The 24,029-nt window shown below is 40.6% G+C and overlaps 1 protein-coding gene across 1 annotated transcript; it reads left to right on the top strand.

Annotated features, from left to right (window-relative positions):
• Nucleotides 2,410–4,883, top strand: LOC109224868 (zinc-finger homeodomain protein 5-like). Its single transcript, XM_019389425.1, has 2 exons — nucleotides 2,410–3,708; nucleotides 4,390–4,883. Exons 1-2 carry the CDS (start codon nucleotides 3,147–3,149, stop codon nucleotides 4,710–4,712), a joined length of 885 nt encoding a protein of 294 aa, XP_019244970.1. The 5' UTR covers nucleotides 2,410–3,146; the 3' UTR covers nucleotides 4,713–4,883.

The following is a 24,029-nucleotide window of genomic DNA, read 5'->3' as shown; positions in this document are numbered from 1 at the left end:
TACATAACCGGGCTCGGGGGTGAATAGGTAATCGGATTTTGGTCCGAATTTCGGGTTTAGACCAAGCGTGCCTGGGTGTTGACTTTTTCAATAATGACTTAAATTGAATTCTTTTCAATAGTGGGTAGTTCCTAAGGCTTAATTTGAATCGTTTGGTTGGTAAATTGCTAGATTCTATCAGTTTGAAGGCTTGTTTGAAAGGCAAAGCAATGGTTGAGCTTTGAGGTTGGTCTTTGGAGCGAGGTAAGTGTCGTGGTTAACCTTGACTTGAGAGATTATGACTTATTTGTCTGTTTGCTACGTGTTTAGCTGTTGGGTGCAACGTATAGGTGAGGTGACGAGTACCTATGCGTTGTTGTCGGGTAAAGCATGCGGGTGGGACTTGGTTTCTTGTAATTATTGTTTTCCTTTGATCATGTTATCCATGTTTAGACTAGTATAATCAAGTTGATCGTTCTTATCATATTTACAGATCTTTTGGTGATAATTGAATATTGATTTCAAAGTTGAGGTTGGTATTGTGGAACCAAATATTTAAGTAAGACTTGTTCTTGTTATTTCTATCTCCCTGTTGTCTTTTGTTCATTGTCTTATGGTAAGGGAGAGTGTTAATGCACGAAGGGTGATGCCGTGCCACGTTATGAGAGAGTAAAAGCACGAAGGGTGATGCCGTACCATATTTTGAGTGTTAATACACGAAGGGTGATGCCGTGCCATATTATGAGAGTTAATGCATGAAGGGTGATGTCGTGCCGTTTCTATTGATTATATGGTGAGGTGTAGAGTAAAAGCAAGAAGGGTGATGTCGTACATTTTCCTTTACTGTGTTTACTTGTTATTATTGGTTCAAGGTATATTGGTTGATCAAGCTCTCATTACTGTTGTGATTCTCTATCTTGTAATTCCCTCAGCATGTTCCCCCTTCCGATATTACCTTTCTATTTTTTACTTGTCGTTATTTTGTACATGTACTGTTAAATTGCACAGGTTTATTATGTGGGTGCCTTGTCATAGCCTCGTCACTACTTCGTTAAGGTTACGCTCGACACTTACCAGTACATGAGGTCGGTTACTACACTGCACTTCTGTGCAAATTTTGATATTGGTCCCAGCTGATCGACAGGCGTAGCAGCTGATCAGACTGGTTCATCGGAGACTCAAGGTAGATCTGTCGGCGTTCGCAGACCTTGAAGTCCCCGTCTATCTTTTCTGTTATTACTGTTTCTTTCACTCAAACAGTTGTATTCTTTTTAAATTGTTATTTGTGTAAATCCTAGAAGTTCGTGAATTGTGACTCCAGATCTGGGTGGTAGCAAATATTAATGTTTTTATAATATTTCGCAAACTCTGTTTTAGCTTCTGTTTAGTTTAATTACTTCTGTTATTAAAAGTGTACTGAAGTTGATTTAGAAATTCTCTAACGTTGACTTCCCTAGCAAGTGAAATTTTAGGTGCCATCACGGTCCCGAAGGTGGGAATTCCGGGTCGTGACATTGAAAACTCCAAAAAGCTATTTTCCAAATTTTTCACTCAGATCACTCACAAAACTTCAAAAATAATCAATATTATATTCATGTCTTAACACAACTCTAATTTTCAAATACCATTTTCACTTGAAGTTTTTTATCACTTTTTTTTTTTGGAATTTTACATTTCTTATGTCCAAACGCCCACTAAAATTATATACACTATTAGTGTATAACTTTTACACTATTAGATCGACCAAATAATATCTACATGTATGCCATATTGAATTTGTACTTTTAAAAGTAAAACATATCATCCAGTACAACAAATAAAAATAATTTGATAATATAAAATTTTCTTACACTAACAAAACATATAGTAGCTTAAATTAGGAGCTCCTCTATCCTCACACAACAATAGTAAAGATAACATACTTGGGTTCGTTTGGTTGGAAAAAAGTTATTCCATGATTAATTATCACGAGATTAGTTATTTTATCCTCCCATAAGGATAAATAAACACTACAATCCCGAATAACTAATACTATATTAGTTATACCGTAATTTTATCCCAATCAAACATGATATAAACACATTTTAAATTTAAACGCGGGATTAATTATCTTTTATTCCTCGTACCAAACGAATCACTAATGTATATTTATAAATAAAGTATGAGAAGAATAGTACATATACAAATTTTATCATTACCTTGTAAAGATAGCAAGATTATTTCAATCCAATGCCCTGGTAGCATGGGGTAAGGGGGAGGGGTGGGGCAATAATGAAGAGGGTGTGGGAATGGGGCCAATGTTGGCAGGGCGTGGGAGAGGACTGAACATGACATTGTCGGTTGTTTTCTTATGCTCAGTAGTATTGTTTGTTGTTTGTTAACTCTCAATTGAAATCAACTCCCTATAATCTCATCACACATTATCTTTTACTTCTCTCTTTGCTGTTCCGCACTACTATTCTCTCTCTCTCTCTCTCTCTCTCTTATCTCCTCTTACCCACCACCCTCTTCAACCCCCCTTTCAATTCTCTTTGCTTTTAACTTACAACAATAGATTTAGCTTCGTCTCTTCTCAAGCAACCATGTTGTCTCTTGTTTCTTACATTCTCACCCTGTTGCCTCCTCCCCAACACAAACACTTTTCTCTCTTAACCTAAATATCCCCTAACCTTTTATTACTTTTTCCTTCTTCTCCACTATAAATTCTAAGTAACCAAAATTTTATAAGATTACTGTTTCTTAGTTATCTCAGGTTATGTTTAAGGTGGTCCGCCGGCTTCACTACTTCTAAGGTAGTAGTAGTAGTACTTCTAGGGCCCCATCTCTTTATTTCCAGCTTTCTTCTTCTAATTAATTACCACTAATTCTTCATTACCTTTTGTTTTTCCTTTTCGTTTTTCTCCACACTCTCTCTCTCTTTCCAAATTAGATTAGTATTTTGATTTAGTCTAAACATGGAGTTTTAATAGCCTTATCTCTTACAAGAAGGATATTCGAGCTAGCTAGGTTACATAGATTTAGTTAAACAGACTTCTCAACTTCTATTTTCATGTTATGTTAATGTGTAAACTTAGCTGAAGAAGAAAGATTATTAGGGTTTTTCATAATTAGTTACTAGTACTGTTTTAGGTTTATAAGAAAAGAGTTAATTAGGGTTTAAGTTAAAAATGGCATTAGCTGGTGAGGATAAGGAAATGAGAATGCAAGGGTCATTAGGGTATCATTCACTTGATCAGAACTTAGATCAAAGTAACCACCACCACCACCAACCCAACAACAATAATAATCTACAGCCACAACAAGATCATGAAAAATCATCTACGGGTGGTGGTACTGGTTCAGCACCTCCAGTAGTTGTACCATATTCCAGTGGCGGATCTACTAATAATAAATTTAAGATAACATCACGAGCAAGGTATCGTGAATGTCTGAAGAATCATGCGGCTAGCATTGGAGGAAATGTTACTGACGGATGTGGTGAGTTTATGCCTAGTGGAGAAGAAGGAACGCTTGAGGCGTTAAAATGTGCTGCTTGTAATTGCCACCGTAATTTTCACAGAAAAGAACAACCAAATGTTGATAATAATAATGCTGGTATTATGGTTGTACATCCGCTTCAGCTTCCTCAACCACTGCCTTCTCCGCTTCCGTCGATGAACCATCACCATCAGCACGGCCGCTCAGTTTGGAGTACAATGCCGCCACAGCCTGTCAAAATGGCCTTCGGAGGTAATGTCGACGGCCGCTCATTACATTATTATTTACTTAATTATGTCTTTCCCGACCTCTAGAGCCTCTCATGTCAGACCTTTTTTCCATGACGAAACACCTGTCCAAGCATTTGGGAGTATCTTTGAATTGTGTGATCATTTTATCTAAAAAAAAAAAAAATTAAACTGTCATAAGAATAACACTTTATTTACTTAATTATGTTAACATTCCCTCCAGGCATCTTATTCTTGAATTTTATGATGATCTTATGTAAAAACTTAAGCTCTCATAAAACTAACACTTTATTTACTTAATTAAGTTAACACATCCTTCGCACATTTTATTCTTGAATTGTGTGATTATTTTATCTAAAAAAAATTAAACTGTCATAGAAATAACACTTTATTTACTTAATTATGTTAACACACCTTTCGTGCATCCCATTCTTGATTTTGTATGGCAAAACTCTTGAAATTCTTTTTGGAAATGAGTGATAATGAGAGTCGAAAAGAAGACATGTCATCCAAAAAGTTAAGTTAGAAAAATTACACTTCTATCTACTTGATTATATTTCAACTTGTCACTCTTGCCTACGCTCTAATCTGCTCTGGTACCATATTGTATTGAATAAACATTTCTTTTAAAAGCTTAAAACTGTTGGAGAAATTGCATTTTTATTTGGAATTATCTCTTCCTCAGGCAGCGGCGGAGGTGGAAGTGGAGCTACGGACTCATCAAGTGAAGAACTTAACTTCAACACTTATCAGCAGGCAACCTCAGTGCCTCCACAACCACAACCACCATTTATGTTAGCCAAGAAACGGTTTCGGACAAAGTTCACTCAAGACCAGAAGGAAAAAATGTTGGAATTTGCAGAGAAATTAGGGTGGAGAATTCCAAGAGAAGATGACACTGAAGTACAAAGATTCTGCTCTCAAGTTGGGGTGAAGAGACAGGTTTTTAAGGTTTGGATGCATAATAATAAGAACCCGTCTGCTAAAAAGAACCCACAAGAACCTTAAGGGAACAAAAATTCTGTTCAATGTCTTGGGAATTGGCTGCTGCATATGTAATCTTTATTTAGGAATCGTACGTAGCCAGTTTTTTTTTCTATGTAGCGTTGTAACTATGAAACTCTTAATTAGATTTTATTGTTGTACTTGGAACCTTTATTCATCCGAATTTTCAGCTCATTCCTACACTCCACATCACTGAATTTTAGATGTACTCTAAAGCTATACTTAGGGGTGCGTCCCTTCTCCGGATCCTGCGTGAATACCGAATATTTTGTGCACTGGATTGCCTATATAGAGGTGATAAATGGGCGACTATACTTACGAGAAGGAGGGGGTAAATAGGCGGATTGGGTTGAGCATATATGGATTAAAATAATAAACAGAGTCATGATCTAATCTGATCAAAGTTTGTTTGGATCAAAATGAGTTAGCTCAAATGGGTCAAGTGACGGGTCATAATCCAATAGTTCAACTTGAGCAAATTTCTTCATTCTTTATTTGGCTTTTGAAAAGAAGAAGTAAAAACTAATGTGTTTTTATAAATTATTAGCTTAATTTTCCTCAAATTTGGAAAGAAATTATCTTCAAATTTAATTTGATTTTGTATATTTGAATTTGTATTTGAAAGGCATGTATTCTCTCAAAGCGCACGTTTACTAACATGCGCCGGCCATGGGGAAGAGGGCACACATGCCATCGCAAAAAGCTCTTCAAGCTCAGGCTATAGCTACACAAGGTAATGGCCTTCTAGGGCAGAAGAACCAGACAGCTATAGCAATCCAGGAAGAGATTCGAATCGGATCGGAAATCAATGAAATAGTAACTAGTCAAAAAGAAAGTGGACAGATGTCCCTAGTGCAAGCTTCAACAAGTGCTGGGATTCAATCGCCAATAAGTAGTGGGCGAAAATCATGGGCAGATATGGTGGAGTGAATAAGCAAGGGCGGATCCAGTGAGGAAGCCATCGATTTGGGACAATTTTGACATCTCAAAGGTATCAAATGCCAGATTCAAATTGGAGTATGTTGCTCCTTCCTCGCATGGTGAGTCGCCCATCATTGACATTGAATTGGAAGTTATTAGCTCTTAATTGAGTATTGGAAGACGACAGTGGTGTGTTATGTTCTAGGTGCACACCCACCGTTTGCTGTGTTAGAGGGGTTTATCCAAAGGAATTGTCCTAGTACGATTTGATTCTGAGGTGGGGAAAAATGATGTAATTCAGGGCGGGATTTATCATTTTGATAATAAACCCTTCATTGTGAAAGCTTGGAACTCTGAAACGGTGTTTACAAGAGATGAGTTGTATACACTATACAATACCTATTTGGATCAAATTTTCTGGGCTTGATTTCAAATATTGGAGTCTTAAGGGTTTAAGCAAGATAAGAGGTTTGGTTGGGAAACCACTAACGGTTGATCAAAATACAGAGAGGAAGTCTGGATTGAACTTTGCTAGACTCTTGGTCGAGGTGAAAATGAATGCTAACCTACAAGACTTTGTTACTTTCAAGAATGAAATAGGGAAATTGGTGGAGCAGAAGGTGGTGTACGATTGGAAGCATACCTTATGCAAGAATTGTGATAAATACGGGCATGATGAGATCAACTGTAGGAAGAAGAAGGGCCAGCATAATGCAGCACAAGAGAAGAATGGGAAAGCCACAAATGAAGAGAATACAGCTCAACATTTATCATTGGTGAACACAGAGAATGGGACAAATGCGAAGGAGGAAAATGTGGCAGAACAAGGAACTAAGGAGAATGTATGGATTACTCTTCAGAGAATTGGACGAAACCAAGGCAAGCAACAACAAACAGGAAACTATCAGCAACAGAAGTGGTCAGTTCAAACACATTTTAGGTACTTAACAGAGAGAGTACCATCAATATTGTTAGCAATGTAGGTAATCTAAACAACAGTGATAAACAACTAAGAAATGATGTCAATGTGGGTAATCAAAAGGTTCCCAATCAAGGGAATGGTTAGTTGTCTAAGCTGGAATGTAAGAGGGCTTCACAACCCAAATAAGCAAAAGAAAGTCAAATTCCTTTGCAATAACGAGAGAGTGGGTTTAGTAGAATTACTAGAAATAAAAATAAAGAGTAACAATATTGAAATTATGGCAGAGAATATGTTTGGAGTATGGCTTATATTACTAATCTAGCAGCCCATTATAATGGGAGAATATGGATTACATGGAGACCAGATTACTACACTGTAGTACTATTGGAAACAACAGCCCAGATTGTCACTTGTGTTGTGCGCAACATCCCTTTGAAACTGGACTTTGTTATTTCTTTTGTGTATCGTTTAATACACGAGAGGACAGGAAAGAGCTATGGAACATATTAATGAACTATAGCACGACATGCAAATAACCATGGATAATTGCCGGGGACTTTAATTCAGTGTTGAATGCGGATGATAGAGTGGGAGAAAATCTAATAACATGATCAGAAATTGTAGACTTCCATCACTTTATAGAAACCTGTGGGTTGATCGAGCTTCCTTATGTGGAGCAAAGATACACATGGAATGAAAGAAGTAGTAGTGGACAAAGGATTTTTTTGCAAAAATTGATTGAATTTTTATTAACAAATAAGTGGTTAGACATAATGCCACCAAGTAAAGCAAATGTCCTTCCTGAAGGTATAAGTGATCATAGTCCAGTAAAGATCTATAACGATCCGACCGGTCATTTCGAGAGTTATAGCCTCGTTCCTCCATTTTCTACTTCTTTTGTGTTGTTCTGCTATATTATGATATACCGGGTTATTTGGTTCGGGTCCGGAGTGGTTTTGGAGTGAATTGAGACACATAGTCTCTTAATTGAAAGCTGGAGTTGGAAAAGTTGACCGGATGTTGACTTATATGTAAACGACCCGGATTTGAATTTTGACGGCACCGTTAACTCCGTTAGGTGATTTTGGACTTAGGAGCGCGTCCGGAATGTGATTTGGAGGTCTGTAGTAGAATTAAGCTTGAATTGGCGAAAGTTAGAATTTTGGCGATTTTGGCCGGCAGAAAAAATTTTGATATCGAGTTTGGATTGGATTTTCGAAAGTTGGAGTAGGTCGTGGTGTCATTTCAGACTTGTGTGGAAAATTTGAGGTCAGTCGGACGTGGTTTGGTAGGTTTCGGCGTCGTTTGTGGAATTCAGAAGTTTAGATGTTCTTTAGGCTTGAATTCAGGTGTAATTTGGTGTTTTGATGTTGTTTTGGGTGATTCAATGGTTCGAATAAGTTTGTATGATGTTATAGGACCTGTTAGTAGGTTTGTTTGTGGTCTCGAGGGACTCGGGCTGATTTCGGGTGGTTGACGACTTGATTTGAGTTGAGGAATTACAGCTGAAGTGTTGCTGCTTTTGGTGTAACCGCACCTGCAAAGTGGGAACCGCAGGTGCGAGCCCACAGAAGCGAGGGAGGAGCCGCAGAAGCGGCCAAGGACTAGCTGGGCAGGAGTCCCAAGTGCGAAGATGTTCCCGCACCTGCGAGGATAGGAGAAGCCGGCAGCTCGGTGCAGGTGCGAGAGGGATTCGCAGGTGCGATGGAATTCCACACATGTGATGGAAGCAAATGCGGTCTTGAAAATGCAGGAGCAGAATCTGGAATTTTAAGTGAAATTCGCACCTACGATGGTATTTCCGCAAGTGCGGCGTTGCAAATGCGACAGAGGGCCCCTAGGTGCGAAAAGTCTGGGTAGAAGCTTAAAAGGCAAGGGTTTGCAATTTTGGTCTTATTTCTACATTTGAGACTCGGACTTAGGCGATTTTGGAGGAGATTTTTTAGGGAATTATTGAGGTAAGCTTCTTGAACTCATTTTGGATCATAAATCTTGTTTCTCCACTGATTTCCCCACCTAATTAGCAAGATTTCAAAGTGAAATTTGGGGGTTTAGGGCTTGAGAATTGGAGAGTGGATTTTGGGGAATTGGGTGACCAAATAAGGTCAGATTTTGATAAATTTGGTATGATTAGACTCGTGAGTGATTGGTCGAATTTCGAGACGTGGGCCGGGGGCCGGATTTGAGTCGATTTCAGATTTTGACTCTAATTTGGTAGTTTTCTTGTGGAACTAATCCCTTTAGCCTATATTGATTGTATTGTATTACTTGTGGCTAGATTCGGGACGTTTAGAGGACGATTTTAAAGGCAAGGGCATTGCGGAGTTGGATTTTGCTCGGTTCGAGGTAAGCAACGCTTTCAAACTTGGTTCTAAGGGTCCGAAACCCCAAATTATGTGCTATATGATTGGTATTGAGGTGATGCACATGCCAAGTGATGGGTGTGCGGGCGTGCATCGTGGAAATTGTGACCTGGGTGATTCCATGGCACCGTTTAGTGACTCTATCCTGTTGACATCCATGCTTTCATCATGTGATAAAGTAATTGAGCTGTAAATCATGCTAGATATCATGTTTAGGCTTTATGCCGGTATTGTTGGGACCCTTAGTGGTCGTTCCTTGCTGTCATCTCAGTATTTTCATTGATATTTTGTACTCAGTCATATTCATGCATCTTATATCATATCTTCATCTTTGTTGTTTATTGATTCATCATATCATTTTTCGGGGTTAGTTTACATGACATTCTGAGCCCGTGGGAGAGACTGGAGAGATTGATGACTGATTGAGGCCGAGAGCCTGATTATGAGTGACACTTATGGGATCGGGTTGCACGCCGCATCGGTTATATTAATTTGTGATAGCACATGGGCTGTAGGAGCCCCTCCGGAGTCTGTAACACAACCCCAAGTGAGCGTGGATGAAATTATTGAGAGATGGATTTCCCTGGACATGGATCTTGTCCGAAGTACTTGTTACCTGGAGATGGATCTTCTCCACAGGGTTGGATTGCCGTTTCCCTTGGTACTGGATGACTTATAGTCAGTGTTGTATATGTTCCGGGATGGATCTTCCCTGGGCCGGATCGCCATATATAGTACCGAGTGGTTGAGCACTTGAGAGTGGGAGCAAATGGTGCATTTCATATAGTATGTGCATTTGCATGTAGAGATAGCTGAGTTATATATACCTTACACTGTTCAGATTTGTATTTACTTTAATGCTTTGAGCTGTATATTTAACTTGAAAGCATGCCGACGTTTCTGCACATTTATTTCTATTATATATAATGCGGTTGAGTTCATCACTGCCTTTCAGTCTAAAGTTTGGACTTGTTACTACTGAGTTGGTGTACTCACGTTACTCCATGCACCTCGTGTGCAGATCCAGGCGACTTTGTTCACGATGATGATTGCTGATTTTCAGATCCCAAAGTTTGGAGACTATCAAGGTAGTTGCACAGCGTTCGCGGGCCTTGACTCTCCTTCTTTATCATTGATGTATTTTCAATTGTTTTCTTTAGACTTTGTAGTGGATTGTATTCCGAATAGACGCTCATGTACTCAGTGACACCCCGGTTTTGGGCTGGATTGTATCGCATTTTGGGATTTGTTATGTTTTCAAAAAAAATTCGTTTATGTTAACTGCTTCCATCATTATTGTTAAGGTTATTTTACTGTGTTGGGTTGTTGAGTTGAGGCTGGCCTAGTCCACGATAGGTGCCATCACGACGGTTGATTTTGGGTCGTGACAAGATCACTTTCCTAGATAGTACGCCTAGGTTTAAGTGATCTTTTCAATTCTGCAATGTCTGGGCCACACATCCTCAATTTAAAGACAAGGTAGAAGCAGGGTGGAATGTACAGATTCAAAGGTGCAACATGTTACAAGTTGTTAGAAGACTGAAGCTTCTGAAAAGAGAGCTAAAGGAATTAAACACTAAGGCCTAAGGCAAGCACATGAGTTGCTGCACTCTGATCCTTTGAATGTAGTTTATAAAAAACAAGAGAAGGAGAAGTACAATAAGTTTAGGCATTCTTCTTATATGGCTGAGATGCACTTGCAACAGAAAAGCAAGGCCACATGGGTGAAACTTGGTGATGAAAATACCAAGTACTTTTACTCAATGATCAAACATAGAAGACTGAAGCAGGATACTACTCAATTGAAGGATGTAGCAGGAAACTCGCAGACTGATCCTAATACATAGCTTCCATCTTTGTGGACTATTACAAGGAACTACTAGGGAGGAAGAGCAATCACAAAATTAAGGCATTTCTAGTATAATGAGAAATGGTCTAGTGTTGGACACCATACAGCAGCTGAAATTATTGGAGCCATACACTGAAAAGGAGGTCAAACAGGCCATATTCCATATTGACCAGAACAAGAGTCCAGGGCCTGATGGTTATGGCAGTGGATTCTATAAAGCAGCATGAGATATTATAGGCAAAGACATCACTGAAGCTACTTTGGAATTCTTTTGCAATGGCAAACTGTTGTAACAAATAAACTCTACAAATATTGCTTTGATTCCAAAGACTCTAGTACCTGAAAATACAAGTCAATATAGGACTATAGCTTGTTGTAATGTCCTATATAAGGGTATATCAAAGATGATTTGTGGTACACTTAAAGAGGCAACTAGTGTAATTGTGGCTAACAACCAGTCTGCCTTTGTACAAGTGAGATCTATGGTACACAATGTTCCGATTTGTCATGACTTATTGAGTCACTATGGTAGGAAGACCACACCAAGATGTTTGATGAAAATTGACCTTAGAAAAGCCTATTGTTGCGCCCCCTTTTTTCCTCCTCGCAGAGAAAGGTCCGGGTTTCGACATTTTCATGAGGGAATCGACTCGCTTCCTTTTGGGAATTGGGTTTTTGAAGAGTCACCACCTAACGGATTATGGTGCATTAGGGCACCTAGAGTAATTAACTCATGGACTAGTTTTGCATTACCAGAGATTTAGGGTAAGGGCTCGAAATAACCTTGAGGGGAAGGTGTTAGGCACCCATCGCGGTCCATAACGGTGGGTCCCGGCCGAACTTATATTCATGTGAATTAGTCAAACAAACAGATAAACAGTTTTACCACGTACTTGCAAGTAAAGGGATGTTTTGACATTCAAGTAATGAAACAAGGAGAAGGGTTTGAACAAGTTGCACATATTTAAAGAAAAGTAAATTCCTTTAAACAACGGGAGTTAGGAAAGGGGGTCCTAAGTTGGTTAGCCTACATGATTACCCCACATAATGCCCGGTAATTTATAACTAGGGATTTTGACGCATATTATACTCCTTTTTGCTTATGCTTTGATTAGAAATTCATACAAAATAGTCCCAAAAGGTTCACAAGTTGTGCTTGATTGAGGGTTCGATCATCAAAGTGACGAGATGTCGAAGATCAGCTCAAACGAAGTGAAACTTGCACAAGTGCCAAAGACAAGACAAGCTCAGGCTAAACAGGCCTAGTGCGGCCGCACACCACTTTGTGCGGTCCGCACTAGGAGATTCAGAGAGATGATTTTCAGGACAAGAGGAAGTGCGGCCGCACTACCATTTAGTGCGGTCCGCACTAAGATCAATGCGGCCGTAGTTCATTCTCTGCGGTCCGCGCTGAGGAGAATTAGAGAGTGCCATTGTCAGAGTTTCAAGCCGCCGCGGTCCGCGGTCCATTTTACGCTGGACCGCACTAGAAGCCTCCGCGGCCGCAGTCCATTTTCTGCGGTCCGCGATGCCAAGATTCAAAGACCTGTTTTTCAAGGCCAAAGCCCCAGTGCGGATCGCGGTCCATTTTGTGCGGTCCGTACTGACCCCGCAGGGGCATTTTTGTCCAGATTTTTTAGCCTAGTATAAATAGCTTCTTTTTCCATTTTTAGGGTATCAGATATTGTAATTTCGCTGTTGCACTCGTGGGTACGAGATTCTTAGCTATTTTGGGCACTTTTAGCTACCTTTTATCATTGAATCTTTGTGTTCAACTTAGTAATTAATTAATATGAGATTATCTTCATCTATTTCTTGTTTTTCTTCTTTAATTATGAGCAGCTAGACCCATAAGCTAGGGTTGTGGCTCAACCTTAGTGTGGGTAATTGATGGGTCTTGTATTTTGGGGGTAATTTGACTATGGGTGTTTGTTATTTGGGCCAATTTCATGGTTAATTTCTGAATTAGTGGTTGCAAACACTAGTTTGTGTTGAGTTGACTTGAGCTCTTCTTGAGAAAGAGAGCCTAAGTCTCCTAAATTGGTCCAACAATGAATTGGGGCGTACTCAAGAGATTGATAGCCCCAATTAAAGGGTTAAACCTCGAGAGAGTAATACCCGAATTGAACCCTAGTTGCTTGTGCAAATTTGCATACCCAATTGGTCTTGAGAAAGCCAATTTAGGCAAAATCACTCGAACCACCGAGAGGTGTAGAGTAGGTAAAGTCGTGCAACGGTTATAACATACTCCCCAAACGTGTCAAGCATGCTTTAGATTCAAGTACCCGTCAATTGACCACCTAGGCGGTAGTCACTACCCTAGTACCTTTTAAACCTATTTGAACAATTCGTAGCATTATAGCTCTTAGCTAAATTTACAATTTATAGTTTGATAAAAGTAGAATTATAAAAAGAAATATCATTTTTATAGACACGTTCTGATTATCATTGGAATACAATTATTTACTTTTGCTTTCTACTGATTACTTTGCTATTCTAATTTCCTTTCTTACTGCAAGAATATCAGTTTCCTTGATTGTCAGTAACCCGAGTACTTTTAAAAATAGGTTTAGACCGAAATTCTTATTTATTGGTTAAACAAATTGATTCCGTTGCTGGGACACTGATAATCCATTCGCTTTCTAAATTCTTTTTCCTATCAATAAATCATGTCGAATGCTAACGACAACAACCAACAAAATCAGCAACACCAGCTGAACCAGCAAAATCAGCAAGGGGATGGAACTCCAGTCCCTTCACCACGAAACTCTCCTCAACAATCCCGAGAAGGGTCACGTGACAGATCCGTGTCACATGTGAATGACCAACATGTGGATGATCAAGCTATTGATGAAGCGTTAAAGCAATTAATCGCGGAACAAGTCAACAACGCTCTTCAATCTTTTGTTAGTAGGTTGCCAACTCTACCACCAACTCCACCTCTGAATAACANAAGCGTTAGTGAACATTTCTTCTGGGTCGTCTGATGGCTCAGGTGAAGGTAGTGGGGAATACTCCACCTCGCCCACAGCTTCATTATCCGGAGAGGGTGCAGTAGGTGCTGAGTAGGGAGTAGGGGGAGGACAAGAAGTAGGAGAAGGAGGTGAGCCTCAGGTGGGGGGCATTGCTAGAACCAGAAAGCCGGAGGTTTGGCAAGATAGATTTGTTAGCGAGGTGGCATATCATAAATTTCGGGAGTGGTGGCCGGTGAGAAAGTTGATCCCGGAGCGAAGTTTTATTGAAAGACCTGTTACCTCACAATCCCAACGTGCTGAGGAAGTTTAGGACAAGTGTGGGCTAGGAACATTTTCTTGATGATTGTGTGGATGCCAACGAACACCTGGTCAAAGAATTTTACCGCAATGTAGCCCACATAAAAAAGGGCTCCAAAGTGACCAAAAGTTTCGGAATCTGAAAGTGTTATTTGAAGGGAAGTACATCAACGAATACCTTGGCTTCAATGAGGAGGATGAGACCCTGTACATGGCAAAGTTGGAAATGGGTGAGGAGGTTCGTCCCTGGCTAGCACAGTACCTGGCAATCCCAGGTACCACCCCCGACTGGTTGACTGCTGGAGTCAAGATCTTGAGACGGAGTTTGAACTTTGAGGCTCGGGGGTGGGAGACTTTTGTATGTAGCAGGTTCGACCCCACGACACATGACAACACCCTTCCTCTTTCCCGGGCTGTTTTGGTAGCTTCGATCATGGCGGGGTACCCAATCAATGTGGGGAATGTGATGTCGAGGATTATCTCCATTGTGGGTGCCGAGCATGACAGAAACTATCCGTTCCCCAGTACCCTCACTATGTACTTCCGGGACTTGAAGGTGGAAAAAAGGTCCTTCGATGTCACAGTCAAAGTGAAGGCCCCTTTCTCTTGGTACAGCATGCAGGGGGATGATAATCCCAAGAGCAAGACCTTCAAGGGTACAGCTACTACTACAATTGGCCAGTCTAAAGAGCCAGTTGTGGTAGTGGCTCCTACTGAGCCTACCTCCACTTCCATAGATGTCTCTCCCGGTCCATCCACATCCACAGCCATTCCTGCTGGCCCATCCACCTCAGCAGGCCCGGAGATTCCATCTTCTCGGGCCCATCCTATTACTTCCCACAGATTGAGCCAGGCACTTATGAGTATCAACAACTGGATGCAGACTGCCTCATCCAAGTTGTCCATTTTGACCACCACTGTTGAGGCTCAGTCGGCTCCTCCAGCTCCACGGGTTCCACAGTCCATAGAGAATGCTCTTAAGGAGATGTTAGACAACCAGAAGAAAATCCTCGACAGCCAGAAGAAGCTTGCTGAGGCAGTTGATTCACACAGCAAGGCTCTCAAGGAGCTTGCTAGGGAGCACAAGAAGCTGAGGAAGACACGGGCCTCCAAGGAGTCCGTGAAGGAGCTGAGAGCGGATGTTGACAAAATGAAGGCAGATCACCTGCCTTTAGACTTATTGCTCTAGGACCTTGCACCAGCAGTTCATCCACAGCCGGAGCAGTCTCAGAGGCCTCCCAAGATGAGGAGGATGATTCCTAGAGCAGATGATGCAGTCATCCAGTTGGCCAACCTAACGGAGGCTTCCTCCAGTCAGCCACCGATGTATCTCAGGATCCTGTCCAAGCCCAGGTCCCAGCAGCAGAGCAGCAAGACACAGGGAACCAGTCGGAGGTAACCCGAGCATAGAGAGGACCCAAGGACCACACATGAGCCTATGCAGACAGACAGGCCATAGTGAGTTTCTTATATCCTTATTCCTCTCTCTTTTTGGTGCTTTATTTTGGTTAGTTGGCATTGGGGACAATGCCAGCTTTCATTTGAGGGGGTAGGCCCTACTTTTTGCTTCATGGATTCATTCGGATGACTGTATATATTTTTGGATAATTTTTATGCTTTCTTGATTTTTCATCTTTGGTCTGTATATATTTTTAACATTTCGCTACATTTCTCGCACTTTTATTTAACTTTGGGTCTGTATATAAAGTTAAATTACATTGTAGATATTCATCCCATCTATTGTATAATCGACAAATCCCCTCTTGTATATATTCATTTTACTTTCCGCAAATTTTTCGTTTTTAGCTTCTTAGTTGTGTCTCGTAGCTTCTTGTTTTGAAATTTGCAATAAGCCTTTGGCTTTCTTAATGCCACGGTTCTTTCCAAAAGTGGAGTGTTGTGTGAACCGGGTGGCTCCTCCCAATGATAGATGGCATGACAACCTTCTTAAGGGTTTGAGTCCATTTTTCTTTTTGTTTTTGATAGTTAATAGTTAAGGGGTGCCTAGAGCAAAGCTTCACTTGGGCCTAGCACATTTGCCTTTGATCTTATGGTCAAAGACAATTTGTTGTGCTTAGGATGGTGAAAGTCGTGACCTTGAGACTCTTGTGTTGTCCGATAATCATCAAGTGGTTTTTTGGGACCATTGTGAGCTTAAATCTTATCTAAGGTCGTTGTGGGCCCCAGACTCTGTCTTTAGCAATCCCATAGCTTGTGTGGTGAGTAATCGTATTGCAAGTCCATGTCCCGAGCCATTGGTCTAGAACTTGCCCTGAATGTTTGTTGAGGCCAAATCCTAAGTGAAATTTGACTTGAGAAATGATCATAGGCTCTCCTTGGTCCAAATAATAGATTAAACATTTCCATAACCTACCAACGATAAGATCCCTAGTCAACCCTTTTGAGCCTTAGACCTTTTTCATTCAAGAACCATGATACAAGCCTATACCCGTTTTAAAAGATACCCTCTTTTGGCACCCGATCTTTCCTTTAGCACATGGAAAAAGTATAAGTTTGGGGGGAGAGACGAGGATTGCAACAAAGTGGTAAAAAGGCACCAAAAATGAAGAAAAGGAAAGGCAATGAAAAAGAAAGAAAAGCAAATAGACAAAAAGAAAGTTCAAAGTGAAAAAGACTACAAAGGGATTTAAAGAAAAGGAAAGAATGAAAGGTGTGGAAAGTTGAAAAAGGAGAAAAGATCTAAAAGGCATAAGAAAGAGTGACAATGTGTCTCTCTAACTCCTCAGAAAGAAGTGAAATGACCAAAGAGTCAAGTGAATGGATGCCAAATGAATCAAAAGAAGTGCTTAAGGGAAGATGGAACCCACTAAGACCAAAACATTTCCTACCCTGAACCAAAAGCCTTCACAATGTCTCCACAAAAGTCCTATATGATCTTGAGTTGAATGAAGCTTACATTAGTGGATACTCGCATAAGGGGCAAGCATATGGTACCTAGAGCTGGACTTGTGGCTTTTTCTAGAGAGAGATGAGCGAATTCTCATTATCCTCGTTCTGAGTGCCATTATCTTAAAGGTGAGGATTGTTAGGGAGAGTTGAGGATGTGAGAGTTTGGGTTCCACAATGACAAAAGTAATAGAAAAGAGTTCTTTGATGTGTTAAGTCAATTCTTGATGCTCTTGTGTCACACTTGATCCATGGTGTTTTAAAAGAGTAAATGTGTTAATGATTCATGTGTATTGAGGGCAATTGTTAGTCCCAATTGAGGCTAGTTGAGGTCAATTTAGGACAACTGAAATGTTTCTTGGACAGTCTCTTAAGGGGTGGGTCTTATTTTGTTTGCTTGAGGACAAGCAAAAGCTTAAGTTTGGGGGAGTTGATAACTAGGGATTTTGACTCATTTTATACTCCTTTTTGCTTATGCTTTGATTAGAAATTCATACAAAATAGTCCCAAAAGGCTCACAAGTTGTGCTTGATTGCAGGTTTGATCATCAAAGTGACGAGATGTCAAAGATTAGCTCAAACGGAGTGAAACTTGCACAAGTGCCAAAGACAAGACAAGCTCAGGCTAAACAGGCCTAGTGCCGCCGCACACCACTTTGTGCGGTCCGCACTAGGAGATTCAAAGAGATGATTTTCAAGACAAAAGGCAGTGCGGCCGTACTACCATTTAGTGCGGTTCGCACTAAGATCAATGCGGCCGTAGTTCATTCTCTGCGGTCCACAGTGAGGAGAATCAGAGAGTGCCATTGTCAGAGTTTCAAGCCGCCGCGGTCCGCAGTCCATTTTACGCGGACCGCACTAGAAGCCTCTGCGGCTGCAGTCCATTTTTTGCGGTAGCGATGCCAAGATTCAAAGACCTGTTTTTCAAGGCCAAAGCCCCAGTACGAACCGAGCTCCATTTTGTGCGGTCCGCACTAACCCCANCCGAACAATTAGGCAATATTCAAGTACCTAAAAGGGCTAGCTATATCAGAGTCATTATGTTGGAGTTGAGTCGGATAGCTTCTCATTTGTTATGGCTAGGCCCTTTTATGGCGGATATTGGTGCGCAGACCCCTTTCTTCTATATTTTTCGAGAAAGAGAATTGATATATGACCTCTTCGAAGCTGCCACCGGTATGCGAATGATGCATAATTATTTTCGTATCGGGGGGGTGGCTGCCGATCTACCCTATGGCTGGATAGATAAATGTTTGGATTTTTGCGATTATTTTTTAACAGGGGTTGCTGAGTATCAAAAACTTATTACCCGGAATCCTAACTTGACATAGTTTTGAAAAGGTTTGATAGGAAGCACAGTACTGAAAATGACTCAAGTGAGGTAGTTTTATAAAAATAGGAGAGGTGCTTAGCAGTAAAACAGTTTTGACAAGAATTGTGTAATCAAACAAACAATAGATCAATCATAGAGCAAATAGAGTCCTAACCACATGATTCATACAAAGGGAATTGGGTATTGGGGACACATAATACACATGATGAACATATTACAAACAGAAATCTTTTGTAATCAAGGAGTAGCTAACAGTGCAAGCAGAAAGGCATGGATTTCAGAGGTGCTAATTAGCACATAGTTATAGAATCAGAAGTGCTTAGGGGGTTTATGGGATTGGGAGATGACATAGTATAGGATTTCATAGCAACAGTGAGGACATAGAATTAATAGACATGATTGGGCATAGCATCAGAACAACTTAGGGTAACAAATCAGTTTTGCAAAACAAGTGCAAACCAGAAACCAACTAACACATAACCATTCAAACATATCTAATAGTGTACAACCAGAACATACTACAAGGAATGGACAAGCTCATATCATGCTGATCACATATTTGAATTAGGACATAACTAACAGTGATCCAAATAGGCTAGTTACATATTGAAAGGTCAAATAATAGACAGGAACAGACTGGTAACTAGTAGACTAAAACAGCAAAAAACACATAGTGTTTAGGACTTGAATTGAAATCAGAACATACCAGTTAAGGAGAATAGACACAAAGTGAAGAGCAATAGGGTGAAATGATTAGCCTTGGCTTGCAGCCAACTAATTCAGTAATAGTAGCAAGTAACAAGAAAGACTGCAGAAAAGATTTAAGTGTGCGAGGGAGTTGTGAGCTAATGTTCGTGTCTAATGAGAGTAGAAGAAAGCATATATATAGTAGTTTGAAAGCTAGGTAAATAAGGTAAGAATTAAATTGCACAGTAATTGGAGAACTTGGAATCGATTAAAGTGAAATCAGTACAAGTCTTCCCTTAATTAAGGGAGTCATTTCAAACGGTAAAGAACGGGTACCAAATAAGGAAAGAGTTCAAAAGACCTAAGTACAGAATAAGCAATTAGGGGTAGATACATAGAGTTCTAATTAAGGAAATAACAGTAAGAATCGAGCAATAATGCAGTCAATCACGTAACAAGGTAAGAAAATATTTTAAAGGTTATGAAAACAGGAAAAGTAGCCGGAAATCAGTAAAGAGTATCATCCCAGAAAATCAGGGATTTAAAGAATCGGAAAATAGTACAAATACTAAGGGAAACATTATAAACTTCCATGAATAACAAGTATTGAGTATATCCAGAAAGAGACAAATCAGAAACCCTAGTAAGACATTATTGGGGTAGAAATCACTAATCGAAACATATTCATGGGCTTTGAACACACACATAGCAGAATCGACAAGCAAGAATGAACTCGGGATTATAACATAGTGTTAAAACTGGGGTTTTAACACAACAAATTAGGATTAAAAAGCAATTGTAACAAAAAGTCGTTCAAACATATGAGAATCAGTGAACAACATTAAAAAGACCAGAAATATGTTTTGAAAAAGAAAGTTCCAGAAACCCTATCGGGAAAATAAAGCGACGCTTTGAGAAATCAAAAGGTTTTTCATAAAACACACGAAAATAGCTCAGAAAAACCTCAGATCTGTTACAGGTCTAAGAGGTAGAGGAAAAGAGATTAGGGTTTTCTAGAAAATGACCCAGAAATAGAAAGACCGGCTTAGAAACCCATAGGAGAAATATGAAGATCTTACTCGGAATCACACTGGAACGGCCTGAAACGGGCGAGAAAGGAACCATTGATGCAAGCCAGCTAGTCCCGGTCCCTTGAGGACCCAGGAGATGGCAAGATTACCGTGAGGGAGGCCATTGAGGGCTTGGTGGTGGTGTGGAACACCATGAAAGGCGGTAGATGATCCGCGATGTGGGTAGATTAGGGTTAGGGTTTGAGACTGTTTGAGAGAGGAGATGGGTTTCAGGGTGGCGGACGGTGTAGAAATGATAGGGTTTGGGGGGTCTTTTGGTTTATTTTTGGAAAGAGGGGCCCTGGACCGTTGATCAAAATGATCAACGGCCAGGATTTGGCCGGGTATTGGGTTGGGGCAGGTGGGGTATTGGGCCTCGGTATATTTAATTTAAAAATTGGGCTGGTATTGGGTTAGAATAGGGTTGAAATTGAAATAAAATAGGCCAGATTTTATATAGCCACTTTTAGTAATTATATAATTTAGAAAAATAATAAATAGATTCCAAAAAATTATTTTCGGGTATGAAAATGATTTAAAATACTTATCTAACATTTTAAAAATATAAAAGACCATTTTATGCATCAATAATGTAATGATGCGTTAGTAGGGCTATTATTGCAAAGATGCGCAATTTAGCCTAAAAATATAAATATAATTACAAAAAATGCACTGAAAATGTTTAAACACTATTTTGGCATAATTAAAGAATTCAGATGACTAAATCATCACAAAAGTAATTTGAAAAATAATTATTGGATATTTTATAAATAAAAAAGAAGAAATAAATTGATTTTGGAGCTCTTAAAATTATAGAAAAATTATAAAAAATGCTTGTGCATGCTTATAACTGCATACGTACTATTTTGAAAGTATATATATGTATTAAAAATATATGGGGAAAAATTGGGTATCAACAGCTGCCCCTCTTTACCCGGGAAGGATGAAAGAGTTTTTGGGTAAAGAAATGATGGCCAATTTTGACCGAATAGGATGTTTCAAAAAATAGAGGCTGGACTCCGGTCTTGAGTTGCCTACATATCCCTGGTTTTACAGGTGTCAGGCCATGTGTAGTTCTAGATTCATTGGCGGAATATACCAATGAAGTCATTGCAAGAACGGACACGAGATGCGAGAGCGGCTATGGTGAGTGGTTAAGGTTTGAGACAGTTGAAGGAACTGGAGCGAGGTCGCTCCTGGTAGGATAGCGGTTGCTTGCTGGTCACCTACAGATGAAAAGATGTTGCCGACATGTATTTGTGCGAAAACTTAAACATGATGCAGATTCCCTTTGGACCATGAGAGATGTCTTTGGACGGTTAAAGATGACGTCCTTGGACCATGACGTCCTGGGCCATGAATTGTTTAGTGAGGGATTCGTAGGCCATGAAATGGTGTTCTCGGGCCATGCAGATGGTGCCTCCGAACCATGATGCCTTTGAATAATGGTATGCTAATTTGAGAGATCCTCAGGCCATGGCATGGTGTCTTCCGGCTATGAGGATGATGCCTTTAGACTATGATGCCTTTGGACAAATTGGCGATATTTCAGCCCATGAGATGCAACAGTAAGATATTAACAAGACAAGGCTTAGTCTTGTGAAATGAAGGGCAGAGCTTAGCCCGATAGAAGAGCAAATAGATAGTACCGGAGTAGAGCAACATTTATGCAAGGAGGGACAATGTTTGGTCCCGCGCAATTGAAAGCCAGTGCTTAGCCTTATGCAAATGTGGAGGCAGGGATTAGCCTCATGTAAATATGGAGGCAGGGATTAGCCTCATGCAAATAAGGAGGCAAGGATTAGCCTCAAGGAGATAGGGAGGCAGGGATTAGCCTCATGCAAATGGAGAGTCAAGGATTAGCCTCATATAGATATGGAGGCAGGGATTAGCCTCATGCAAATGGGGAGGCAGGGATTAGCCTCATGCAAACAGGGTGGCAGGGATTAGCCTCATGCAAATGGGGAGGCAAGGATTAGCCTCATGCAGATAGGGAGGCAAGGATTAGCCTCATGCAATTAGGGAGGCAAGTATTAGCCTCACGCAGGTAGGGAGGCAAGGATTAGCCTCATGCAAGATATAGGGAGGCAAGGATTAGCCTCATGCAGGATTGGGAGGCAAGGATTAGCCTCATGTGATAAGGGAGGCGGGGATTAGCCTTATGCAAATAGGGAGGCAGGGATTAGCCTCATGCAACGGGGAGGCAAGGATTAGCCTCATGCAAGATAGGGAGGCAAGGATTAGCCTCATGCAGGATAGGGAGGCAAGGACCAGCCTCATGGAGGATAGGGAGGCAAGGACCAGCCTCATGCGATTAGGGAGGCAGGGATTAGCCTCATGCAAATAGGGAGGCAGGGATTAGCCTCATGCAAATAGGAGGTAAGGATTAGCCTCATGCAAGATAGGGAGGCAAGGATTAGCCTCATGCAGGTATGCGGGACAAGGCTTAGTCCCATGCAAAGAGCGAGTAGCAGATAAGAGTAGCATATGTCTTAGATAGAGTTATATTCGGTGTCTGACGACCTTATTGATAGTGATCTTGTTACGTTTATATATTTGCGGATGCTATTGCTTCGTCAAATGTACCTGCTTTCAAAGAAAAATTGTAAGTTTTGTGAGGGGAGGTTGGTTCATGCTTTCGGCCGCTGGCCTTGCTTTGCTCCGTTCTGGAGGCCTTTCGAGTTTCCAAGGTAACCTGACTGTTATGGAAATAGAGTTTTCGAAAATATGCAATTATTGATATAGAGTCATTTAGAAACATATCGAAATATCAAGTAATTTTAGATGAACTAGTGACTGTAACACATTTCAGAGACACTGCAACTTCCTTATGTTAGAATTTTGAGGGTCCTCCTCAAAATTCTGCCCCAGTTTGGTAGATGATCCTTCGGCCGCTTGCGAGTAACGAGTCTTGTTGAACTTTCTTTGGAATTTTTGAGAATCCTTCTCAAAATTCTGCCCCAGTTTCTTAATCGCTTTCTGATCGTCTAGCATATGTTGGCGTTGGCTGGACTTGCTCCGGAAATTTGAGGGTCCTCCTCAAAATTCTGCCCCAGTTTCTGAGGGGAAATGGAAATTTTATTATGATATGACCGAACCCATAAGGCTGCCTACGTATCCCCTCTTAAACGGGAATTAGGTCAAGCGTAGTTCAATTACATCAGATGAGGAATGTAAATAATCTAAGCATAGTATCTTTTGATTGTGTCTGAATTGATTGGTTTTGGCCAAATTTCTCCATCCATTTCTGCAAGTATGAGTGCTCCTCCTGTCAGCATCCTGTGAACCATGTAAGGACCTTGTCAGTTGGGAGAGAATTTCCCTTTGGCTTCATCTTGATGTGGGAAGATCTTCTTCAGCACCAGCTGTCCTGGTGCAAATTGTCTTGGTTTGAGCCTTTTGTTGAAAGCTCTGGACATTCTATTCTGATAAAGCTGACAGTGGCATACTACATTCATCCTTTTCCCGTCTATAAGGGCCAATTGTTCGTAGCGGCTCCTTGTCCATTCTGCGTCGCTGAGTTTGGCTTCCTGTATGATTCTCAAGGAAGGAATCTCTACCTCGGCCGGGATGACAGCTTCGATACCGTAAACCAGCATGTAGGGAGTTGTCCCGGTTGATGTGCGAACCGTGGTGCGGTATCCCAACAGAGCAAAAGGTAGCTTCTTGTGCCATTGTTTGTGGTTTTCTACCATCTTCCTTAGTATCTTTTTGATGTTTTTGTTGGTGGCTTCTACGGCTCCATTCATCTGAGGTCTATAGGTTGTGGAATTCTTATGCTTGATTTTGAAATTTTTGCACATGGCTTTCATCAGATCACTGTTGAGGCTGGCGGCGTTATCGGTAACAATAGACTCAGGAACTTCGAATCGGTAAACAATACGGTCTTTGACAAAGTCTATGACGACTTTGTTGGTTACAGCTTTGTAAGATGCAGCCTCTACCCATTTCGTGAAGTAATCAATGGATACCAGAATAAACCTATGTCCGTTTGAAG

This window comes from Nicotiana attenuata, chromosome 4 (genome assembly GCF_001879085.1).
Source record: "Nicotiana attenuata strain UT chromosome 4, NIATTr2, whole genome shotgun sequence".
Taxonomy (NCBI): Eukaryota; Viridiplantae; Streptophyta; class Magnoliopsida; order Solanales; family Solanaceae; genus Nicotiana; species Nicotiana attenuata.
This window is presented reverse-complemented; position numbering and strand designations above follow the sequence as displayed.